At 40.4% G+C, this 21191-nt stretch overlaps 1 protein-coding gene across 10 annotated transcripts in view; it reads right to left on the bottom strand.

The window, feature by feature from the left end:
* The window catches only part of ppp1r12a (protein phosphatase 1, regulatory subunit 12A), a 202235-nt gene that overhangs the window by 42705 nt on the left and 138339 nt on the right, over window positions 1-21191 (bottom strand). For 3 of the 10 annotated variants that reach the window (XM_080191428.1, XM_080191430.1, XM_080191431.1), the window contains 5 exons: window positions 18890-19036; window positions 14258-14392; window positions 12174-12287; window positions 7368-7391; window positions 918-1008 (listed from right to left, as the gene is read on the bottom strand). In XM_080191428.1, coding sequence (XP_080047554.1) covers window positions 918-1008; window positions 7368-7391; window positions 12174-12287; window positions 14258-14392; window positions 18890-19036 — 511 coding nt within the window. The remainder of the gene's footprint in view (window positions 1-917; window positions 1009-7367; window positions 7392-12173; window positions 12288-14257; window positions 14393-18889; window positions 19037-21191) is intronic. The other 7 variants (XM_080191433.1, XM_080191437.1, XM_080191438.1 and 4 more) reach the window with 4 other exon arrangements.

Below are 21191 nucleotides of genomic sequence, written 5' to 3'. Positions count from 1 at the left end.
ATTGGGGTGAGACCAATTTAGATGGTATTAGGCAGAAACTTTCAAAAGTTGATTAGGGGAGTCTGTTGGCAGGCAAAGGGACACCTGGTAAGTGGGAGGGCATTCACAAGTGTGTCGAACAAGGTTCAGGCTAAGCACATTCCTCTTAGAGTGAAGGGCAAGGCTGGTAGAAATATGGAACCCTGGATGACTCCGGATATTGAGGCCCTGGTCAGGAAGAAGGAGGCACATGACCTGCATAGGCAGCTGGGATCAAGTGGACCCCTTGGAGAGTATAGAGGATGTCAGATTAGAGTTAAGACAGAAATCAGGAGAGCAAAAAGGGGACACGAGATTGCTTTGGCAGATAAGACAAAAGGAGAATGAAGGGAGTTCTACAAATACATAAAGAGCAAAAGAGTAACTTCAGGAGAGAGTAAGGCCTCTTGAGGCTCACCACCACCTTCTCAAGGGCAATTAGAGATGGGCAATAAATGCTGACCTAGCCAGCAATACCCACAATCCATGAAAGAAAATTAACAAAAAATATTGAGCATATAGAGAGTGTATAATACAGACCATATGCATCACGTGTTGCCGGGTTGGTAAGAGGCAAAATGGACTGACGATTCCAACAAGGACAGGGTGGGCGGGATATTTTTCAACATGAGAACAACACTGGGTGATACAATTGGATAAACAGAAGCAGATTTTTCTGGTCATTGTGGGGTCAAGAACAAGTAAACTAGACTCAAAGATTAAATGTCAGATTCAAAACAGAGGGAAAAAGAAACTGCTTTGCAGAGCTAAGAGGCTTTGGATTTCAGATCCAAGGTTGACAGTTGATGTGAGAGCAACAACAAAATTCAAAATTAGACTGGCCAGGTGAATGAAGAAAAGAAAATCTTTTAAACCAAGGAGGGAAAGATGAAACTTGCCTGTGTTGATCTTCGCGACTGCCTTGCTTGCCTCGACCTGGCCTTTCTTTGTGACTCAGATTCTTCATCTCGGACAGGAGTTAAATACGACCTTTAACAACAGCAAATGTTATTTGAGTCAGGAAGTGATAAATGACTTGTAATTCACATTTATTTAAAGAGAAGTGTAATTTGCTCAACTTGAGTGCAAATGGCTTCTCATGTCTTTGTTTTTTTAAATATGAGTTCAAATATATCCACAGCCCATTGTACAAATTACAACAGAAATTGTCTTGAACTTAATTCCTCCCATCACTCCTAACAGTTTTAAAAATGGAAAAACATACATATCTCTGCTTAAACTATTGTGCAAGTACACCAATTCCAAAATGAACAACTTGAGCACTAATCTCTCATTTTTTCAAAGCAAACTAATTACAGGCAGAGATCATCAAAACCAGCAACCTTGCGACTGTTTATATGCCGAATTTTGGAGCTTGCTGGTTTTCAGGGAAAAAATTAGCACCTAATTCAGTGAATAGGAGATACAGGCATACCAGGTGATATGACTGCAAAGCACTTTAGGTTAATGGCCACTGGTAACATATTGGATGTAATAACATTTTCTTGTCTCACTCATTTCCCTATATCGGCATACCATTTAAACTGAGAAAGTGTAAAGAAATCTCAACTTTCAAAACTACATAACTTTCTAAATATGGAAAGAAATTGCATTATCTGAACATTTGGATGCCGACTGCAGTTTTTTCCCCCCCCAATATCATAAGGTCATCATGGCCTGGGAACAAGCCTGCCTTCTTCTGAGTAATCATCTGACCTGAATGGCACTCAAGGAAATTATGTTTATTTTGTATTGCAAAGGCTAGTGACTTAATGGAGTCAGTCTTGTTGGGAATAAATGGGGAACAGAAGGGTTCTTTACTCTCTATTGGTGTTTCTTGAGATCCTGTGGGGTTCTTAAGCTGCTGCCTCATCCAAGTGTAACCTGCACGCATTTGGACCTCAAAGTTGACACAACAACTTCCAGGCACCCATGAGGACCATCTTCAAGGGAACTCTCAGTCAACAACATGAAGACCATGCCAATTTTATCCTTCATTTTATAATTTCAAATCTTGAAACCCCAGAAAAGAGACACCCCCTGTCTGGTTATCCACTCTTTTGGTGTTAACTAGTTTCGCAACTTGCTAAGAAATTTTGTTTTGCAATAAACAATCATTCTGAGTTAGCTGAAAGATGCCTGGTTAGTCTCTTTTGTACTGGGTGCCTTGTAAAAGGTAAACAACTGGCTATTTTGATGACTAAATTGAACTTTTAAATCAATGGTACAGAGCAGTGGTGTGATATAATATTTACACTCCTCCCTTTCCGGTCAAAACAAGAGGATCAAACTGAAAAGATGTCAAAAATACCTTGCAGTTGTAACTCAAAACTATTTTTTGTTCATATAAGATTATAAAGTACTTTTAATAACTTCCTTTGAATTGACTTGGGCCAGCTACAAGAAAGTACTCCGGTGTGGGTCAGCTCAGCAGATCAGTGCAGCCTGGGTGGAGCCAACATTTGTTAAGAAACTCAGAGCATGATTCTCAGGGCATCAGATTTGAGGCATTCTATCCGTACATCAAACTGAACACATTCAGATAATGGATATTTCTGTTCTGCATGCAAACTGAATTAAAAATTTCAGTGCAAGGCACAAAATCTATATTTAATCTCAAACTCGAGGCCAGATTGTTCATTCTGGAACAAGCTTTTACTTCAAAGTCATTTGTATTACAGACACCACTGCCATGCACACAATCATACTCTAAACATCCATATGCTAGCAGACAGTGCAGGACATAGTTAGACAGGATCCTGAAGGGAACTATTCAAAAACACATAAGGCAAGCTTGTACTATTTGGCATGCATTAAAATAGATGGTAATAGGGATACAAAATTTGGCTGCGAATGTCAGAACACTGTACCCAAACTCCATTAAATTTAGAGTTTGGCAGAACAGAATCTGGCACGTCACAACTTTCTGCCTGTATAGAACAGCTGAAGTAATCAAACACAAACAACTAATCAATTCTGCAGTTTGCCACAACTGAATAATAAAAAGCTAATAAACTTCTGTTATGAATGCAATGCTTAATTCTATAAATGTAAAGTCCTATAAACAAAACTCAAATCATTTGATGATAAAATTTGTCTAATTGTCGCTAAAATAGTGTGATTGCTAAATTAAGTTAAATATTAATTTTTCAGTTGATTCAACAGTTCGTTTTAGAACTGAACACACTGTCGATAGAGAACAAAATGTGCTGCATTTGTAGCCAGTTACTAACCCAACAACTTAAACTATGAGCAAACAGCAACGTAGAGACTACTGTAACACAAATTGACAGCTCCAATCAGTTCAGGTTCGGCCATGGTCACTCAGCTGCAGACCTCACTACAACCTTGGTCCAAATATGGTAAAGGATCTGCATTCCAGAGGTGAAGAGAGTATGACTGCTCTTGGCATAAGGGAAGCACTTATGAACACAGACTCAAGCACCAAGAAGTTATCATAAAACTGAACTAAGTGGGGATCACCCTCTAACGGCTGGAATTAGACCTAGCACAAAGGAAGGGAGCTGTGGTTGTGGGAGGCCAATCATCCAATCAGCTGAGACAACTGCTGCAGGAAAATCATTCTGCAGAAAACATTGCTGCAGGAGTACCTCATGGTAGTGGCCAAACTAAAAATTTTCAACAACTTTATCGACCTTGTTTCCATCACAAGCTCAGACTCTATCTGTATTTCTCAAGTAATTAAACAATTAATGTTCACAAGCAGCAAAACCTAGACAACATTTAAGCTTAGGTTGATAGATGTCAATTCATTTATGCCATGCAAATGCCAGGCAATCGTCACCTTTAACAAGGGAGAGTCAACCACTTCCCCTGAACATCACAAGTCACAGGCACCATCTAAACTCACTATTCCTTCAGCCTCATAGGCAAAATGCCAGAGTCTCCATGAACTAATGGTGCAAGGCAATGGCTCACCATCAATTACCGAGAGCATTTGGCAATGGGCAATTGATGCAGCCATTGCGCGCCTGTGAAAATGAATTCATGAAAAGCTCCTGTTTCATCTTAAGATATCCAGAAGTTGCACTTTTATCTTCTATGGCAGGGAGCATGACAATTGCTGGCCTGACCTAAAAGTGCCTCGGTAATGGGGATATGGAAACCCCAGTTTTCTGATAAAGATAATGGTATTGAAAAGACTGCCCATATTTAAAGTTGATAAGACACTAGGACTAGATCAGATGCATCCAAGAGTATGGAGGGAAGCTCAGGTGGAAATTGCCAAAATACTGGCCATAATTTTTCAGTCTTCCTTAGACTCACGAGTGCTGCCAGAGAACTGGATAATAGTGAACACCTCTATATCTTTGTCTGAACAAGGGTGCACGGGCAGCACGGTAGCACAGTGGGTGGCACTGCTGCTTCACAGCTCCAGTGACCTGGGTTCGATTCTCGGCTTGGGTCACTGTCTGTGTGGAGTCTGCGCATTCTCCTCGTGTCTGTGTGGGTTCCCTCCACGTGCTCTGGTTCCTCCTACAGTCCAAAGATATGCAGGTTGATTGGCCATGCTTAAAATCACCCCTTAGTGTCAGGAGATGTGTAGGTTAGAGGGATTAGTGGGTAAAATATGTAGGGATATGGGTATAGGGCCTGGGTGGGATTGTGGTTGGTGCAGACTTGATGGGCCGAATGGCCCCTCTCTGCACTGTAGGGTTTCTATGATTTCTAGGATGGGAATGGAAGGATATGGAGTCTATAAGTGCTTACAGTACAGCGTAGGTTGGGAGAATCATGGAGGATGAAGGAGGAAGGAGGAGGCAACAAGACGAGCAACTGAAGACCAGCAAGTTCAATTTGGTGGTGCAGCATCTTCCAGCGAAAATAATTTGGGACAAAGTTAACTCTCAGCTGCTTGTGTCTATTAATAAAGAAAGCCAACATGGCTTTCTTAAGGGAAAACTGAGTTCGGTTAACTTGGCATTTTTTCTGAAGTAGTAACAAAAAAGGTTGCTGATGAACGTAACGTAGTTGATGTGGTATATACATGGACTTCCAAAAACATTTGATAGAGTGCCACACAACAGGCTAGTGAGCAAAGTTATAGCTCGTTGAATAAAAGGGACAGTAGCAACATGGGTACAGAATTGGCTGAGTGGCAGGAAACAAGAGAAAAGCGATTAATGGATATTTTTTGGGCTGGAGGAAAGTTCGTCGTGGAGCTTCCCTTGGGTCAGTGTTTGGACTCTAGCTCTTCCTGATACATATTAAATGACCTAAACTTGGTGTACAAGGCACAATTTCTAAGTTTGCAGGTGATATAAACTCAAAAATTGTGAACCACGTGGAGAATGATGTCGAACTTCAAAAACACTACACAAATTTGTGGAATTGATTGACAGGTAGCAGTTCAAGCTCAATCTGAAAAAACATGAAAAGACTGATTTTGATAGCAATAATAGAGAGACAAGATAAAATATAGGGAACAAACCTAAAGGGGATGCAGGAGCAGAGGAATTAATTGCATAATTCAATGCATAATTCATTGAAGGTGACAGGACAGGGGTGTGTTTGCAGTTAAGAATACAGTATTCCAGGTTTTATCAATAAGGGCACAGCAACTTGGTTATGTTGAGCTTGCCTAGGACAGCATTCCTGCCTCAGCTGGAGTACTGCAACTAGTTTTAGTTGCTGCGCTTTAGCAATGATGAGAAGGTACTGGAGAGAGTGCCGAAAAGATTCATGACCATGGTTCTAGGCACGAGAAATATCTGTTTTGAGAACAGATGGGAGAGCTTAGGACTGTTTTCCTTAGTTCAAAGGAGGCCAAGGGGAGATTTGATCAAGTTATTCAAAATGAGTGGAATAAATAGGTAGAAACTGCTCTCACTTGTCAAAGGATCGAGAAGGAGGGGGCATAAACTTAAGGTAATTGGTAGAAGCAAAAATGACATGAGGAAAAATCTTTTCATGCAGCGAGCGTTTACAGTTGGAATGCACGGCCCGAATCCTGGTGCAGCCTGTTCAACTGAAGCATTCAAAAGAAATTAGACAGTTAACTAAAGGAAGACTATGGAAGGATATGGACAGAAGTTGGGAGAACTATACGTCCAGACAGCTTGTACAAACATGGGTCGAATGGCAGCTTCCTGTGCTGTAACAACCCTGAGCTTCTCTTAAGTGGGCTGTAATCGGTCAGGGAAATTAGAGGGAACATTGATGTTGGAGGATGTTGCCTCAGGTGGCTCGTTTGAAACACAGGGTCACAATCTCAGAATAAGAAATGAGCAATTTGGTATTGAGAGGAGGAGAAATCTCTTCACTCCAGGGGCTTTAGAATTGTTTACCTCAAACAGCTGAATTGTTGAATACATCCCAAAGATCGACAGATTTGGGATGTGAAGAGAATTATGAGGCATGAACAAAGTGTGGGAAAAGTAGATTTGATTTATATCAGTTATGATGATACTGAATGGTGGAGCATGCACAAAGGGGAGAACGATCTAAACAGGTTTCTTTGTTCATGTTGGTTCAGTACAGCATTGCTGTTGTTGTTTCTCTCCCCACAGCTAGTGGTGCACAAATCAGAACTTTACCTGCTCCCATTTTGAGGTTTTTCCTGGAACAGGTCTCTAGCCTATCGCCAGAGCTTATGGCCACTCCACACCAAACATGGCTGATCAGGAGCCTCTCCTGCTCTTCCCACCTGCCACTGACGTGTTCGAAGGATTTGGCAGGTTGATACTCAAATTTATTGGCTGTGTTAGGTACGCACCATCCTTGGCCGTCAACTCCAAGAGTAAGACTGGAACCCGGAGCTTCTGGCTCAGAGACAGTGACAGTACCCATTGCGCCACAGGACCTTTTTCAGTACAATATGGTGCAAAACAATTACACCAAAAATTCAAAGTAATGATATTACAATTCAAATCATTACTGCAGTTGTTCCTTTTCTTAAAGCTATCTAAGAAATAATACTGTATGTTTGTATGCCAAGTCTTCTAAAACCAACCCACAATAACTGACATTTGACATTAAAATAGAAAGAGAACATACATTCAAATGATTCGTCAAACTGCAAGTGCTCAATTCAAACATTTTATACTAATAATGTTAAAATGCATGCTAAATTATAAGTGTCATGTTTATCACAGTTCCAAGCATCTAATTAAATTATACAAATTTAATGCAATGCTCAGAGTCAGCAAGTATAAAAGGAAAAAGTTAATCAAGAGGGAAAGCCTGTATCATGCCAATTGTTTTCACTTCATACAAGGTATTTGGGTAATTAAGTCAATCTAATGTTTTGGTTACAATGCATTGAAATTCGATTCTTAAAATCACAAGCCAGTATTAATGGCCACAAAGCATGCAGATCTTCATCTCACCGAATCTCGAAAGGAACCAATAGTCTGATGAGAAAAAGTTAAGCTTTGGTAAAAATTCAAAACATTATTGGTTATGATCAAGTACAGTCTAGATTTTAAAAATAAAGACCGAGAGAAAGGAGGAAAGGAAAGGGAGGGAAAAACAATGGGAAAGGATAAGAGAGAGATAACAGGTAAGGAGAGAGCCAAGAAAAGGGAGAGGTTGAAATTCAGAGGAGAAAAAACAAAATAAGAGAAACTTAATTGGTTCATAAAGTCATGCATTAACATGGCCAATCTGTCTATTTCCCAACTTGAACAAATAAATTAAAATGACAAATGCACAGTGTGTTAGGTTGCAGGACACTAAAGATTTTCTATTCAGTTAAGATCTCATTATGATGTCCATCAACAGTTACTGTTACATTGATAGACACTTAACAGAAGCTTTAATGGAAAAACCAAAGTAGTCTAGAAAATCCTTTCAGCTTTTATCAAATTGCAGTAACACTAAATTTGCCAATAATGAAACTGGGTCTTGTTCTTACCCTGAGGAAAAGCAGGACAATGTATCCACTTTGAACTTTTGGTACCATTACAAATTTATTCTGAATCCTGTTGTAACGCTCAGAAAATAAACCATATTTAGGATTTTTATTTGTCCCTCAGCTATCTCCATATTTGGACAGAAGTATTCCCTTCAATATCACGTGCCTGAATTTCCATTAAAAGAAATGTAACAAAATACAGGGTTACAAAGAGCGTAAAGGATTATGAGGGCAGCATGATGGCTCGCATTGCTGCCACAGTGCCAGGGACCAGGTTCAATTACCAGTTTCAGTCACTGTCTGTACACTCTGCATGTTCTCCCCACTTTTGCATAGGTTTCCTCCCACAGTCCGAAAGACATGCCAATTGGGTGCATTGGCCATGCTAAATTCTTCCTTAGCGCACCCAAACAGGTTTTGCAGTGCAGCAACGAAGAGATTTTCACACTAACCAATGCAATGTTAATGTAAGCCAGCTTGTGATTAATAAATGAACTTTAAACGTTAAACTTGAGGATGGCAAGTGTAAAAGTGCCCAGTCAGCCATGATTGCAGTAAGTGGTGGAGCAGGCTTGACAGGTTGAATAACCTACTCTTGTTCTTACATGCCTGAGTCTATGTGGGACTTCATCAAATGACCTCTGAAAAATGCTATACATAAAATCTATCACAATCTTTTCATCAAACATTGCCAATTCCACAAAAGACAAACAATTAAATGTCCTTCATTAGCCCATACTTAAGTATTTGCAAATTGCATCCTACATTGTGAGCACCAGAAGATTACACACATGGGTTAAAACAAGCCGTTCCATCATTTCATGGTTTACCCCTTACCTGAATTAGCTACCTACAAAGCTCAGACTAATTAATAGAAAATTATGGCTAATGCCTTGATTACTTCCTTCAGTATTCTGAGATGGTTACCATTTAGGATTTTTCTAGTTTTAGTGCTACTAATTTGAATGTGTGTCACACGTAGTGGCTCCTCAGCTACTCCTCCAGTCCCATTTAATCCTTCCTCTAAAAAAAAACAAGGAAAATACTTCTCAAAGCAACATATTCTATCATCACGGTTTTCTTTGGCTATTACCCAATTAGCAGTGATATCAACGACCAGCTAATCATTATGCCTGTTGCAACTGTTCGGTCATTATTCACCAGTTGAGGTACTTTATTGTATGAAAATTGGTTGCTGTGTTTCCTTACTATACAGCAATGAGTATATTTCAAAAGTACTTTAATTGGTTGTGAAGCTGTTTTAACTTCGAGGTCGAGAAAGGGGCTAAAGGTATATTTTGAGCTGTAATTTGTTTATTTTGGAGGATATTAAAAATAGAACGCACAAGAAACTAAAGTTGTAAAAGCTATCCACGTGGAGCACAATAGCAGATCATGCTTACCGCACTTGGGGAAATACGAACTTTGATGAGGGAAACTGTGTTCAGATATATTGTCACCTGCCTGTGCGAAATGACGTGAAAGAAAGCCATACTGGCAATAGTCCTCTGCTAAGGCCTAACCAAAGTCTAATTGACATACATTCTCAACCTTGCAGCATGAACCATGTGCCATTTTCTCTGCGGCATTAGAATAAACAACAGTTTCTAATTTGCTTTCTGTACTTATTCCTAAAGAATAAAAAGTTTAAAGTGACTGGTTATTGAATACGTTCTGCTGACAGATGTTAAATTCTCAGTAGTTTATGGTAATAAGATAAATAAGTATTACATAGAACATAGAACATAGAACATTACAGCGCAGAACAGGCCCTTCGGCCCACGATGTTGCGCCGACCAGTTACAAAAACAATGACCCACTAGCCTATACCAATCCCTTTTCGTCCATAAACCTATCCAGAGATCTCTTAAACGCCCCCAAACTAGACGCATTTACAACCGCAGCAGGCAGGGCATTCCAATCCCTCACCACCCGCTGGGTAAAGAACCTACCCCTGACATCCGTCCTGTAGCTACCCCCCCTTAATTTAAAGCCATGCCCCCTCGTGCTAGCTTTCTCCATCCGAGGAAAAAGGCTATCACTATCCACCCTATCTAAACCTCTAATCATCTTATATGTTTCAATAAGATCCCCTCTTAGCCGCCTTCTTTCCAACGAAAACAACCCTAAATCCCTCAGTCTCTCCTCATAGGACCTCCCCACCATACCAGGCAACATCCTAGTAAACCTCCTCTGCACCCTCTCCAACGCCTCCACATCCTTCTTGTAATGCGGGGACCAGAACTGCACACAGTACTCCAAGTGCGGCCGCACTAGAGTAGTGTACAGTTGCAACATTACACTGCGACTCCTAAATTCAATCCCCCTACCAATAAACGCCAAGACACCGTACGCCTTCTTAACAACCTTATCTACTTGATTCCCAACTTTCAGGGATCTATGTACACACACACCTAGATCCCTCTGTTCATCCACACTATTCAAAGTCCTCCCGTTAGCCCTATACTCGACACATCTGTTGCTCCTACCAAAGTGAATTACCTCACACTTCTCCGCATTAAATTCCATCCGCCACCTCTCGGCCCAGCTCTGCAACCTATCTAAGTCTCCCTGCAGACTATGACACCCTTCCTCACAATCTACCACACCTCCAATTTTGGTGTCATCAGCAAATTTACTAATCCACCCAACTATACCCTCATCCAGATCATTAATAAAAATTACAAACAACAGTGGCCCCAAAACAGATCCCTGAGGCACACCACTCGTAACTGTACTCCATGATGAATATTTACCATCCACCACCACCCTCTGTCTCCTATCTGATAGCCAATTCCTGATCCAACTTCCTAGATTACCCACAATCCCATACATCTGCATTTTCTGCAGAAGCCTACCATGGTGAACCTTATCGAACGCCTTACTAAAATCCATGTATACCACGTCAACTGCCTTGCCCCCATCCACCTCTTTGGTCACCTTCTCAAAAAACTCAATAAGGTTAGTAAGGCACGACCTACCCGCTACAAAACCATGCTGACTATTTCTAATCAATTCATTACACTCCAAATAACTATAAATCCTATCCCTAATAATTTTTTCTAAAACCTTGCCCACAACAGAAGTAAGACTCACCGGTCTATAATTCCCGGCAAAGTCTCTGTTCCCCTTCTTAAACAATGGGACAACATTCGCTATCCTCCAATCCTCCGGGACTACACCAGAGACCAATGACGACCTGAAGATCTGAGCCAGAGGCTCTGCAATCACCTCTCTAGCCTCCCAGAGAATCCTAGGGTAGATCCCATCCGGACCAGGGGACTTATCTATTTTCAGCCCCTCAAGAATTTCCAGCACATCCCCTTTATCAACCGTAATACTGTCTATTTTACACCCCTGCAACCCAATGTCCTCCTCAGCTATATTCATGTCCCCCTGCGTGAACACCGAAGAGAAATATTGGTTCAATACTTCTCCAATCTCCTCCGGTTCCACACACAACTTCCCCCTGCTGTCTGTAACTGGCCCTAATCTTGCCCTGACCAACCTTCTGTTCTTGACATACCTATAGAACGCCTTAGGATTCTCCTTAATCCTATCAGCCAAAGTCTTCTCATGTCCTCTTTTAGCCCTTCTCAACTCACTCTTCAACTCCCTCCTAGCCAATCTAAAGCTTTCTAGTGCACTATCTGAGCCCTCCAATCTCATCCGAACATAAGCCTCCTTTTTCTTTTTAACCATCGACTCAACTCTTTTAGTGCACCAATATTGGGTATTGTTTAATATTACCAGATGTATATATACCAGAGAGTCAGCCAGCATTGGGGAAAATTTTGAGTATAGAGAAGTAAAATCTGTGGCAAGCAATAAACAATTTCTACTGAAGAATCCTAATCTCTTATCTCCACAACTAGGCCTGGAAATTTCTGGAATAATGATAAATTCATACTTCTTATCTGTCCCCAAAGCTTCAATGGCTGCCTCAAATTTTTGTACATTCTAGTGCATTTTGTACGTCCACTACAATAACTAATTTAATCCATCTTTTTGCAGCAGCTGTAAGGAGCAGTCTACCCCATACATTTTCCAAAATTCATCAAGAAAGTGGAAAAGAGCAATGGTGAACAGAACAAAATGGTGGGAAATCTGGACATTATACATTTAGGAATCACGACACAGCATTGTAACCTTTAAATTGACTTTCTTTAAAGTGCATGCTGGGCCTATGTAAAGTTCCATTAATTTTGTGTTAAGTAGTTTGAAAACCTAATCACCACCTCCCTAAAGCTGCATTAATGCTATCAGGAAGGCTACACACCTGCGTCTCTCCCTGACCTCTGTTGTTGAAGAGACAGTGCCAGTTGTAACCGCTGAAGGAACATTCTCTTTCTCTCTTTCAGTATTGTCCCCCGTCGAGAACCGATTTGAGGTACTACAGCATATCAAGCAGCAACACAAACAAGAAAATAAGCAAAGCACAACAAACATGAAATAAAAATTAACCAAAATCAATTTTCAAACAGATTTTGTCTGACTTAAGGACTGGCTTTAAAACGTTAAAAAACTATCAATAATTTAGGGTCTTGGCCTGAACTGCTTTCATTTTTCTGAGCCACTTTTGTTCCTGCAGTTTAATCTGCAACTTGAGAATTCAGTTCAAAGATCAGCCAACTAGAATCTTGGTACCATCCAAGAAAAATGTTTCTTTGGGAAGAATTCAAACAGCACTGCGTGGGTATCTACATCACATGCTGCAGCAGTTCAGAAATGCAGCTCCCTGCCACCTTGTCAAGGGCAATCCAGAGTGGGCAACAAGTGCTGGTTCAGCCTGCCACAACCAAATACTGTCAAAGAATGAAAAAGCAGTCTGAGGGTAGGGAAATTTATTACAGTGCTGCTAGGATTCATACTTGATCATCTTATTTTCTGGAATGACAGGAGGCGAAATGAAAAACGGACTGTGGAATTCACAAGACAGAGTACTGGGAACACATCAGATGCAGCAGCACTGGAAATGAGAAGGTAGTCAGAGTGGGTTGGGGGGAGGGGATTTCCTTTTCATCTCCAAACTCCTCACTGCAATCAATGAAAGGCCTGCATCTGAATTGGCCAGCTGTCTTTTACCTTTTCGGCTGTTGATGGACCCATTGTATTTTCTAACATATTACTCAAACACCATTTTATTAACATTACATATTTATTTGTATTTGCTCAGCCTAATGACTTGGTCTGAAATACTGAACGGTTACAAACTTTTAAAGGGCAGTCAATGCTGCTTATCTCTTGTAATGCTACCTGTGGTGGCACTGGATCATCGTTCTCTTTAAGGGCATTAGTCTATACCTACCCTTTCTGAGGAACTCACTTTTCATTTCAGGAAGTTTAATTCCCCTGATTGCCACTAGGTACTTTTAAACACTAACTGGCCAATACACGTGAATACTTGCCCACAAAGCATAAATATTGGATACCGAAGCCATGCAAAAGATTTTCAAGCATGGTATAGATTTTCAAGCAGGGATTAGTTATGCTGAGCGGCTTGGAAAATGTTAATGGGTGATTTAAAGTTTACAGGAGTAAACAGTACTAGATTTTTCTGCTAATTATAAGGGAGATAACAATAAAAAGGGGGAGGGGATGTTAGAAATGTTTTCATAGCAAAGGACTAGGGAGCATGGAAGGCATTACTGCAAGCAGCTATTGAAGAGACATCCATAACACCACCCATTACAAAGCAGCCAGATTAATCAGCACCCCATTCACCACCTTAAACATTCACTCCTTACACAGACAGTAGCAGCAGTGCTCAGCATGTACAAGGGACATTGCAGCTACTCGCCATAGCTCCTCCAACAGCACTGAGCAAACACAGCCTATCAATAGAAGGACAAGGACAACGACAACAGGTTCACAGGAACACCTGCAAGTTCTCCGCCAAGCCACACATCATCCTGATTTGGAACTCCATTGCCGTGCCGTCATTGTTGCTGGATCAAAAACCTGGAACTTCCTTCCTAACAGCACTGTGGGTGTACCTACACTCAATAGATTAGTGTGGTTAAAGACAGCAGCTCACCACCATCTTGTCAATGCCGATAAGGGATGGGCAATAGATGCTGACCTTGCTGTGATGTTCTCATCTCTTGAAACTTTTTTTTTTAATTAAGGTACTGGATGTGGGCAAAAAATACATTTCAAGTTGGTGATTCTGATGTGTATCGAGTATCACCACACACCAATGGACCAAATGACCTCCTCTATCAAAATTTCCACTTCCACAAATGACGACTGCACATATAATTTAGCATCCTTAAGACAGACAAAAGGAAGAAAAACATACAACATAAGGGGGGAAAAACTTAAAATTTGTTTGCAAAAATCACTGCAGTTCATTTGTTTTACCTGCCAGATGAAGTGGATGCAGAGGTCCTGGTAGCAGGTTGCAGGCTGTTTGATGAGGTAATGGTTGATATGGTGTTGGTTGAAATGGCACTTGGAGGACTGACCAAATCCTCTTTCCTTCTACCAAAAGAACTACTGAAGGGAAAAGCAAAGTTGGGAGAAAGGTTCATCAAAAGTCATTATTGTGATCTCACCAGAATGCTAATTATTCATTGTCAGTAAGCCTACTAAGTTTTTTTTAAAAAATACCTTACTCAACCAAGCTGTTAAAAACGAAAAATGCTCAGTTCTTTCTTCCCTTCTTTGACGGTTTAAAAGAATGTTTTTGCTGACACACACAAAACTTAATTTGTTACACACCATCGCACTTATTGGCAATGTCTAGCAGATTCCAAAAAGCACCATTTTGATTGATGGATAGGGATAAAATGCTATCCATAAAATAATGTCGTCTGCAATATCAATTAACTTTGTCTAACAAACGAGGACAAGAACTTGGCCAATCCAAATTTTCGTGCGGAAGCTTGCACAATTGTGTTTCAGTCTGTCCCTGCTGGAATAATTTATTGCTCTACGGGCGCAAGTTCAAAATGAAGAAATTTAGTGAGAATTTTTATCAAAACTTTTTCCAAGTACTACTGTGTTTAAAAAGGGCAGCCTTAAAAATAGCATTCCATATAATGAACAGATTATTTTTGTTTGTTTTCAGTTTGAGAATATCTAAGCTTGGCTAAGGCATCCCGTTTTCAGGCGATGAACATATACTGAAGTTCAGTGTTCCACAACAAGAAGAAAATAATTTGACCAGAAGAATAAACAAAGGTTTGTGTGTGTGGGGAACAGGACTGTGAGCGGTCGCTCTGGAAAAGATTCCAAGAATAATGGATTGAACAAAAATATTTATAGAAATATACCAACACAATGCTCATGACTTGCACTATTAGGCTCTGTTCCCAAACATTGCTTGTGGTTATTCAAAAGTCATACTTTGAACATATTCTTGAAGTTACAGAATGGTTCAGTTTTATTGCACAGGAATAAAATTCAGCTGCAAGACTAAAAATGAAGTTATTGGGTGTGTTTTAGCCTGTCTATTTATCTGAAGAAATGTGTCATGAGAGGAAGCTACTGAAGTTTGGTGAATGTACAATTGAGTGGTGTTAATATTGAGGTTGGAATTATATTTCTGCAGCCAAAATAAATGCATTTGGGCAATCAGTTTTGTTGAAAAAAAAGCAATCAAAAAATGTGGGGCAATATATTTCAAGGACAGAACCCATACTGTTTTGTAAGGTCACAAAATGATTGCAGATCAAATGAAACATACAAGTTCTTAAAATGCCATTCAAACATGAAATTTGGATACCAAGGGTGGGACATCAATCCAATGTTTGAAAGGATCCCAAAAGATTGGCAGATCATTAAAGCAGTTGACTAAAATGACACAGCTTTATAGTCTCCACTCATTGTACTGTGTTCATGCTTCCACAACATATACAGTCCAATAGGGGTCAGGACAGCAAGGGTCACTTTCAATATGCCCCAGTGTTGTTTCATATTTTCCTGTTCCTGGGCATACTGGAACACCAGGGTGTAGCGAGAGAGAAATGTCAGGCTGGGAGGATTCACAACCTGTACCCAGTGTGCCAAACATCAATTTAAATGGATGGAAAATCGAGTTCCTTTGGAACACAAAAAAAACAAAACCAGTCACAGTAATTTTTAGTACTGCTCTCAGGATTTCCCATGTTCTGGGAATACCAAAAATAATCCCTGTGAATCAATCCCATGCAACACCGAGAAAGTGGATAAAAGCCACCACGTAGAGGGATCTAGGTGTATGTGTACATAGATCCCTGAAAGTTGGGAATCAAGTAGATAAGGTTGTTAGGAAGGCATACGGTGTCTTGGAGTTTATTGGTAGGGGGATTGAATTTAGGAGCCGCAGCGTCATGTTGCAACTGTACAAAACTCTGGTGCGGCCGCACTTGGAGTATTGTGTGCAGTCCTGGTCCCCACATTATAGGAAGGATCTGGAGGCATTGGAGAGGGTGCAGAGGCGGTTTACCAGGATGTTGCCTGGTATGGAGGGGAAGTCCTATGAGGAGAGACTGAGGGATTTGAGGTTGTTTTCGTTAGAAAGGCGGCAGCTAAGAGGGGACCTCATTGAAACATATAAAATGATTAGAGGTTTAGATAGGGTGGACAGTGATAGCCTTTTTCCTCGGATGGAGAAAGCTAGCACGAGGGGGCATGGCTTTAAATTAAGGGGGGGTAGTTATAGGATGGATGTCAGGGGTAGGTTCTTTACCCAGAGGGTGGTGAGGGATTGGAATGCCCTGCCTGCTGCAGTTGTAAATGCGCCTAGTTTGGGGGCGTTTAAGAGATCCGTGGATAGGTTTATGGATGGAAAGGGATTGGTTTAGGTTAGAGGGTCATTGCTTTTTAATTGGTCGGCGCAACATCGTGGGCCGAAGGGCCTGTTCTGCGCTGTAATGTTCTATGTACATAATAAAATTACTCCCTTAGCAATTTTCCAAGCATCATAGAATGATGCTACACGGAAATTATAAAGAAATGACAAATTGCAAACATTATAGTTACATTAGGGACTATAATTACCTGAATGTAGACTGGGAGGGGGGTCGTGTAAAGGGAGGAGGGGTCAAAAGTACATTGATTGTGATTGGGACAATTTTCTACAGCAGAATGTGCCCAGTCCAACACTGTTGGACCTGATGCTTGGAAATAAAGGTGGGCCAGATCAGGTGTCTGTCAGAGGACATTTAGGAGAGACTAATTTATAGCATGCTAACATTTTGGATGATGATAGAAAAGAAAAATAGGCAATCCAGAGTAAAACTAACTAACTGGGGGAGAATCAGCTTCAATGGGGCAAGAACAGGACTGGGCTTGGACAGAATGGAATGAAAGATTGGAATGAAAAACTGCAGCTGAACAACTGACTCGCTTCACCAGAGGAATGGTCCAGGCACAGTTGAGATATATTAAAAGGGAAATGTGGAGTAAACAAATCCAGAGCTCCCCTGAAGAAAGCGGAGATAGAAATTAAGATAAGGGAGAAGAAAAATGAGCCCGTGACAGCTATCAGGTAGAAAATACAGTTCAGAACTGAGAGGAATACAGAAGGTTCAGAGGGAAGTGAAAAAGCACATTGGAGAAGCAAAAAGGAATTATGAGAAAAGATTGAGTGCCAAAAGAAAGGAGAATCCCAAAGTCTTCCATAGGCATATAAACATTAAAAGGAGTAAAGCCTATTTCGACCACATAGGATATTTACACATGGAGACAGGCTGAGATATTAAATGGATTCTTTGTATCTGTCTTTACCAAGGAGGTAGGTACCACACAGGCCAAGGACGCAGGCAAGAAAACACTGTCCACAGAAGGGTTCAAAAGTGATAAGGAGGATGTGTTGGTTAGACTGTGGATACTAAAGGTAATAAGTCACCGTGACCACGAGATGCATCCAGGGGTGTTGAAGCAAGTGAGAGTGGAAATTGCAGGGGATTTGTCCAGAATATTTCAGTCTTCCCCATAGTCAGGGAAGATGCCAGAGGACTGGAGAACTGCAAATGGTATGCCCTTTTTCAAAAAAGGCTGTAAAGATAACCCCAGAGATTACAGACCAGTTAGTTTAACATAATTGGTAGACACGCTTGTGGGTACAATTATTTGGGATAGAATTAGTCCTTCATGGAAAAATGAGGGTTGATTACAAAGGGCCAGCATGGATTTCTGATGGGGAAATCATGTTTAACTAACGTGGAGTTTTTTTTAAGAGCTAACAGAAAGGGTCAGTGAAGGTAATATTGTTGATGTGGTGTACATGAATTTACGAAAGGTATTCAATACAGTGCCACACAACAGGCTTGAGAAACAAGTTACAGTTGAAGTAATGAGAGATAGTAGCAATGTGGATACAAAATTGGCCAAATAATAGAGTAATGCTCAATGGATACCTTTCAGGCTGGAAGAATGTTTACAGTGGTGTTCTCTAGGGAACACCAGGAATTGGCTTTTGGAAATGCAGAATAACTCAAATAGATTACTGGCAAGGTTACATCTGACTCATGGTAACATTTGTACAGAAGGTCATGTTATAGTTTAACAAATTCCCTCTTTCCCACGAATCACAGAATCATGCATTTTTTTAAATACACAAATCCCTGAAATCCAGAAAGATATAACCAATAACGCAAAAGACAGATAAAATACTGGAACTCTGAAAATTAATTTGCAAAAAATAGCATATTATAAAGAGTGAAGTGCCCAAAACACTACCCATCGTTTCCAGTTTTCATTCAGTGGCAACTGATGTATTTTCAGCATTTTGTTTGAAGCAAAACCTCCACAAAGCTTAGAAAGACATTAGAGCTTTTATACTAATGGTAAGGTTTTGAGACTGTACATTGATGCAGCACTTATCCTTTATGCTTATTAAAAAGCCAGTACCCCAATCAAAATATTAGGAAAACACAATGCAACAATGACACAACACTCAGTTGCCAGAGGCACATACATGCATAAACCAAAGGTGAGCATGAAACACAAAGCAAGCATTCTAGTCAAACTAATGCATTGGCCTTGTCAAACAGTTCAATGTTATACCTTTTGTAGATGCTGTAAGATGAGAACTGAGTTGAAGATGGTTGCCTAGTCTTAGAATTAGTGGAATCCAAGCTGATGACTGAGGAAGAGCTGGCTGGGAGATCTCTGGCACTGCTACTTCTGCCTATTGCTAGCAGATACGAATTACTGCATGCATACCAAGCAAGAAAGCACATCAAAACAATTAGAAAAATGTAACCAAAGCAACAGGAATACATGCTATCATGCACAAATGTAAAATGCAAAATAAAATGTCTTAAATATGCAAGCACTGATGTTAAATGAGTGACAAAAGATAGAAAATCGTCTGTAACATTTAGTGTGACTCGACAGCAACAAAACAAAAGCAGTTTTGGGTTTAATTACAAAAACCATAATGAATAAAACTGACAGCCATTATAGTGGAGATGCCGGCGTTGGACTGGGGACAGTATGAAGTCTCACAACACCAGGTTAAAGTTCAACAGGTTTATTTTGAATCAAGGGCTTTGGGAGCAAAGCTTCTTTCACTGGTGAGTGCCAACTGAGGAAGAAACATCACTCCGAAAGCTTGCAATTGCAAATAAGCCTGTTGGACTTTAACCTGGTGTTGAGAGATTTCTTATTATAGATACAGAATGATTGCTGCACAGGAGGCTTTTCAGCTCATCTTCCCTGTGCTAGCCTTCTGAAGGAGCAACTCATCTGGTGTAACTCTCACCTTCTCCTTACAGATCTGCAATCTTTTCCTTTTAAGATAATGATCCAATTCTCAGAACGCCCCAGTTGACACTGCCGACACCATAAGCAGTGCAAACTACTCACTGCATGAAAAAGCCTACCTTAATATTGCCACTTCTTTTACCAATTACCTTAAGTTTGTGCAGTCTTGTTTTCTATCCATCTGCCACTTACAACAGTTTCTTCCCCCCATTTACTCTGTCCAGACCCGTCATGATTTTTGCATACCTTTACCAAATCTCCCCTCAACCTTCTCTTCACCAAGAAAAGTCTCAACTTTCCCAATCTTGCTATACAAGTGAAGTCCCTCGTCCCAGGAACCATTCTCCTGAATATTTTCTGCACCCTTTCTAATGCCATTCACATCCTGGCTGAAGTGTGATGCCCAAAACTGGATGCTGTATTCCAGTTGGGATAACACCAGTGTTTTATAGCTTTAATAAAACATGCTTGCTTTTGTACTCTTATGCCTCTATTCAAGCTCAGAATTCAGTATGCTTCATGAACCACACTCTCAAACTGTCTTGCCACTTTCAATGATTATGCGCAAATAAACCCAGGTCTTTCAGCCCCTGCACCCATTTTAGAATTTTATTTTATTTGCATTCTCTGACCAATATGAATAGTTTTACATCTCCCTGCATTTCAATTTAATCTGCCACTTGTTCACCCATACCATCAAATTAGATCCTTTTCAAGTTCTATACTTTTATTCACGGTTCACAACTTAGAAATTTCCTAACATGCACAACTTCTGCAGTTGTGCTCCATATACCAAGATCTAGGTCATGAATATATATCAGGAAGATAAGGGATCTTAATACCGATCCAGTCTCATGAGCCTGCATCATCATTCAGCTGATCCTCTATCTCAACACTACACGCTGGCTCTCTCCCAATCGTGACAACAGAACACATTGTCTTTGTACTTAATTTACCCAACAGAAAACAACACCAGGAATTCTAAATTCAGAATGATCACTCATGTCTTCACATAATGTGCCGGAACTTCTCCATATCACCAATTTGGGACAGATTCTTAGGGATGCAGGGGTGTGTTAACAACATTCGTGGTTCATAGCATTTCAGTGATATTTGCATACAACACATGCAGTTATCTCACATGAAGCAGAGGACATCCATTTCAATTAAGAGCAAGTTACAATAGCTGGAAAAAATGCTGAGGTACCCATCTACAGCATCACCATTAAAAATGATCAGGTTTTCTTCACAGTAAAGCCTTTAACAAATGATGACATTTATCGTGAATACTTCACTAATGGAAATGATCCGATTTACCGTTTATACAGAAACCCTGATCTCATCCATTATGCAGAAGAGGACTGAGCTGGAGAGGACGGCCTTTGAAATTCTGCTCAAGTGCAGAAGAAATGCAGAGTAAATTCGACAAGTCCAGTACACTGACATTTATAAACTTTAAGCCATAGTGAATCAATCACTAAGACAGGTCAAAGGGGATCATTTTAAACTTAATCCAGCAAAAGCTTAAATCATTTCTCAGGAAAGAGAATGAATATATGGCAAAAAAAAGCAGATAGCGTTTTGAAAAGTGTTAGCTCTT

This window comes from Carcharhinus amblyrhynchos, chromosome 6, assembly GCF_965287045.1.
Source record: "Carcharhinus amblyrhynchos chromosome 6, sCarAmb.v2.hapA, whole genome shotgun sequence".
Lineage (NCBI taxonomy): Eukaryota > Metazoa > Chordata > Chondrichthyes > Carcharhiniformes > Carcharhinidae > Carcharhinus > Carcharhinus amblyrhynchos.
Note: the sequence above shows the minus strand (reverse complement) of the source record. Positions and strands in the feature narration are given on the sequence as shown.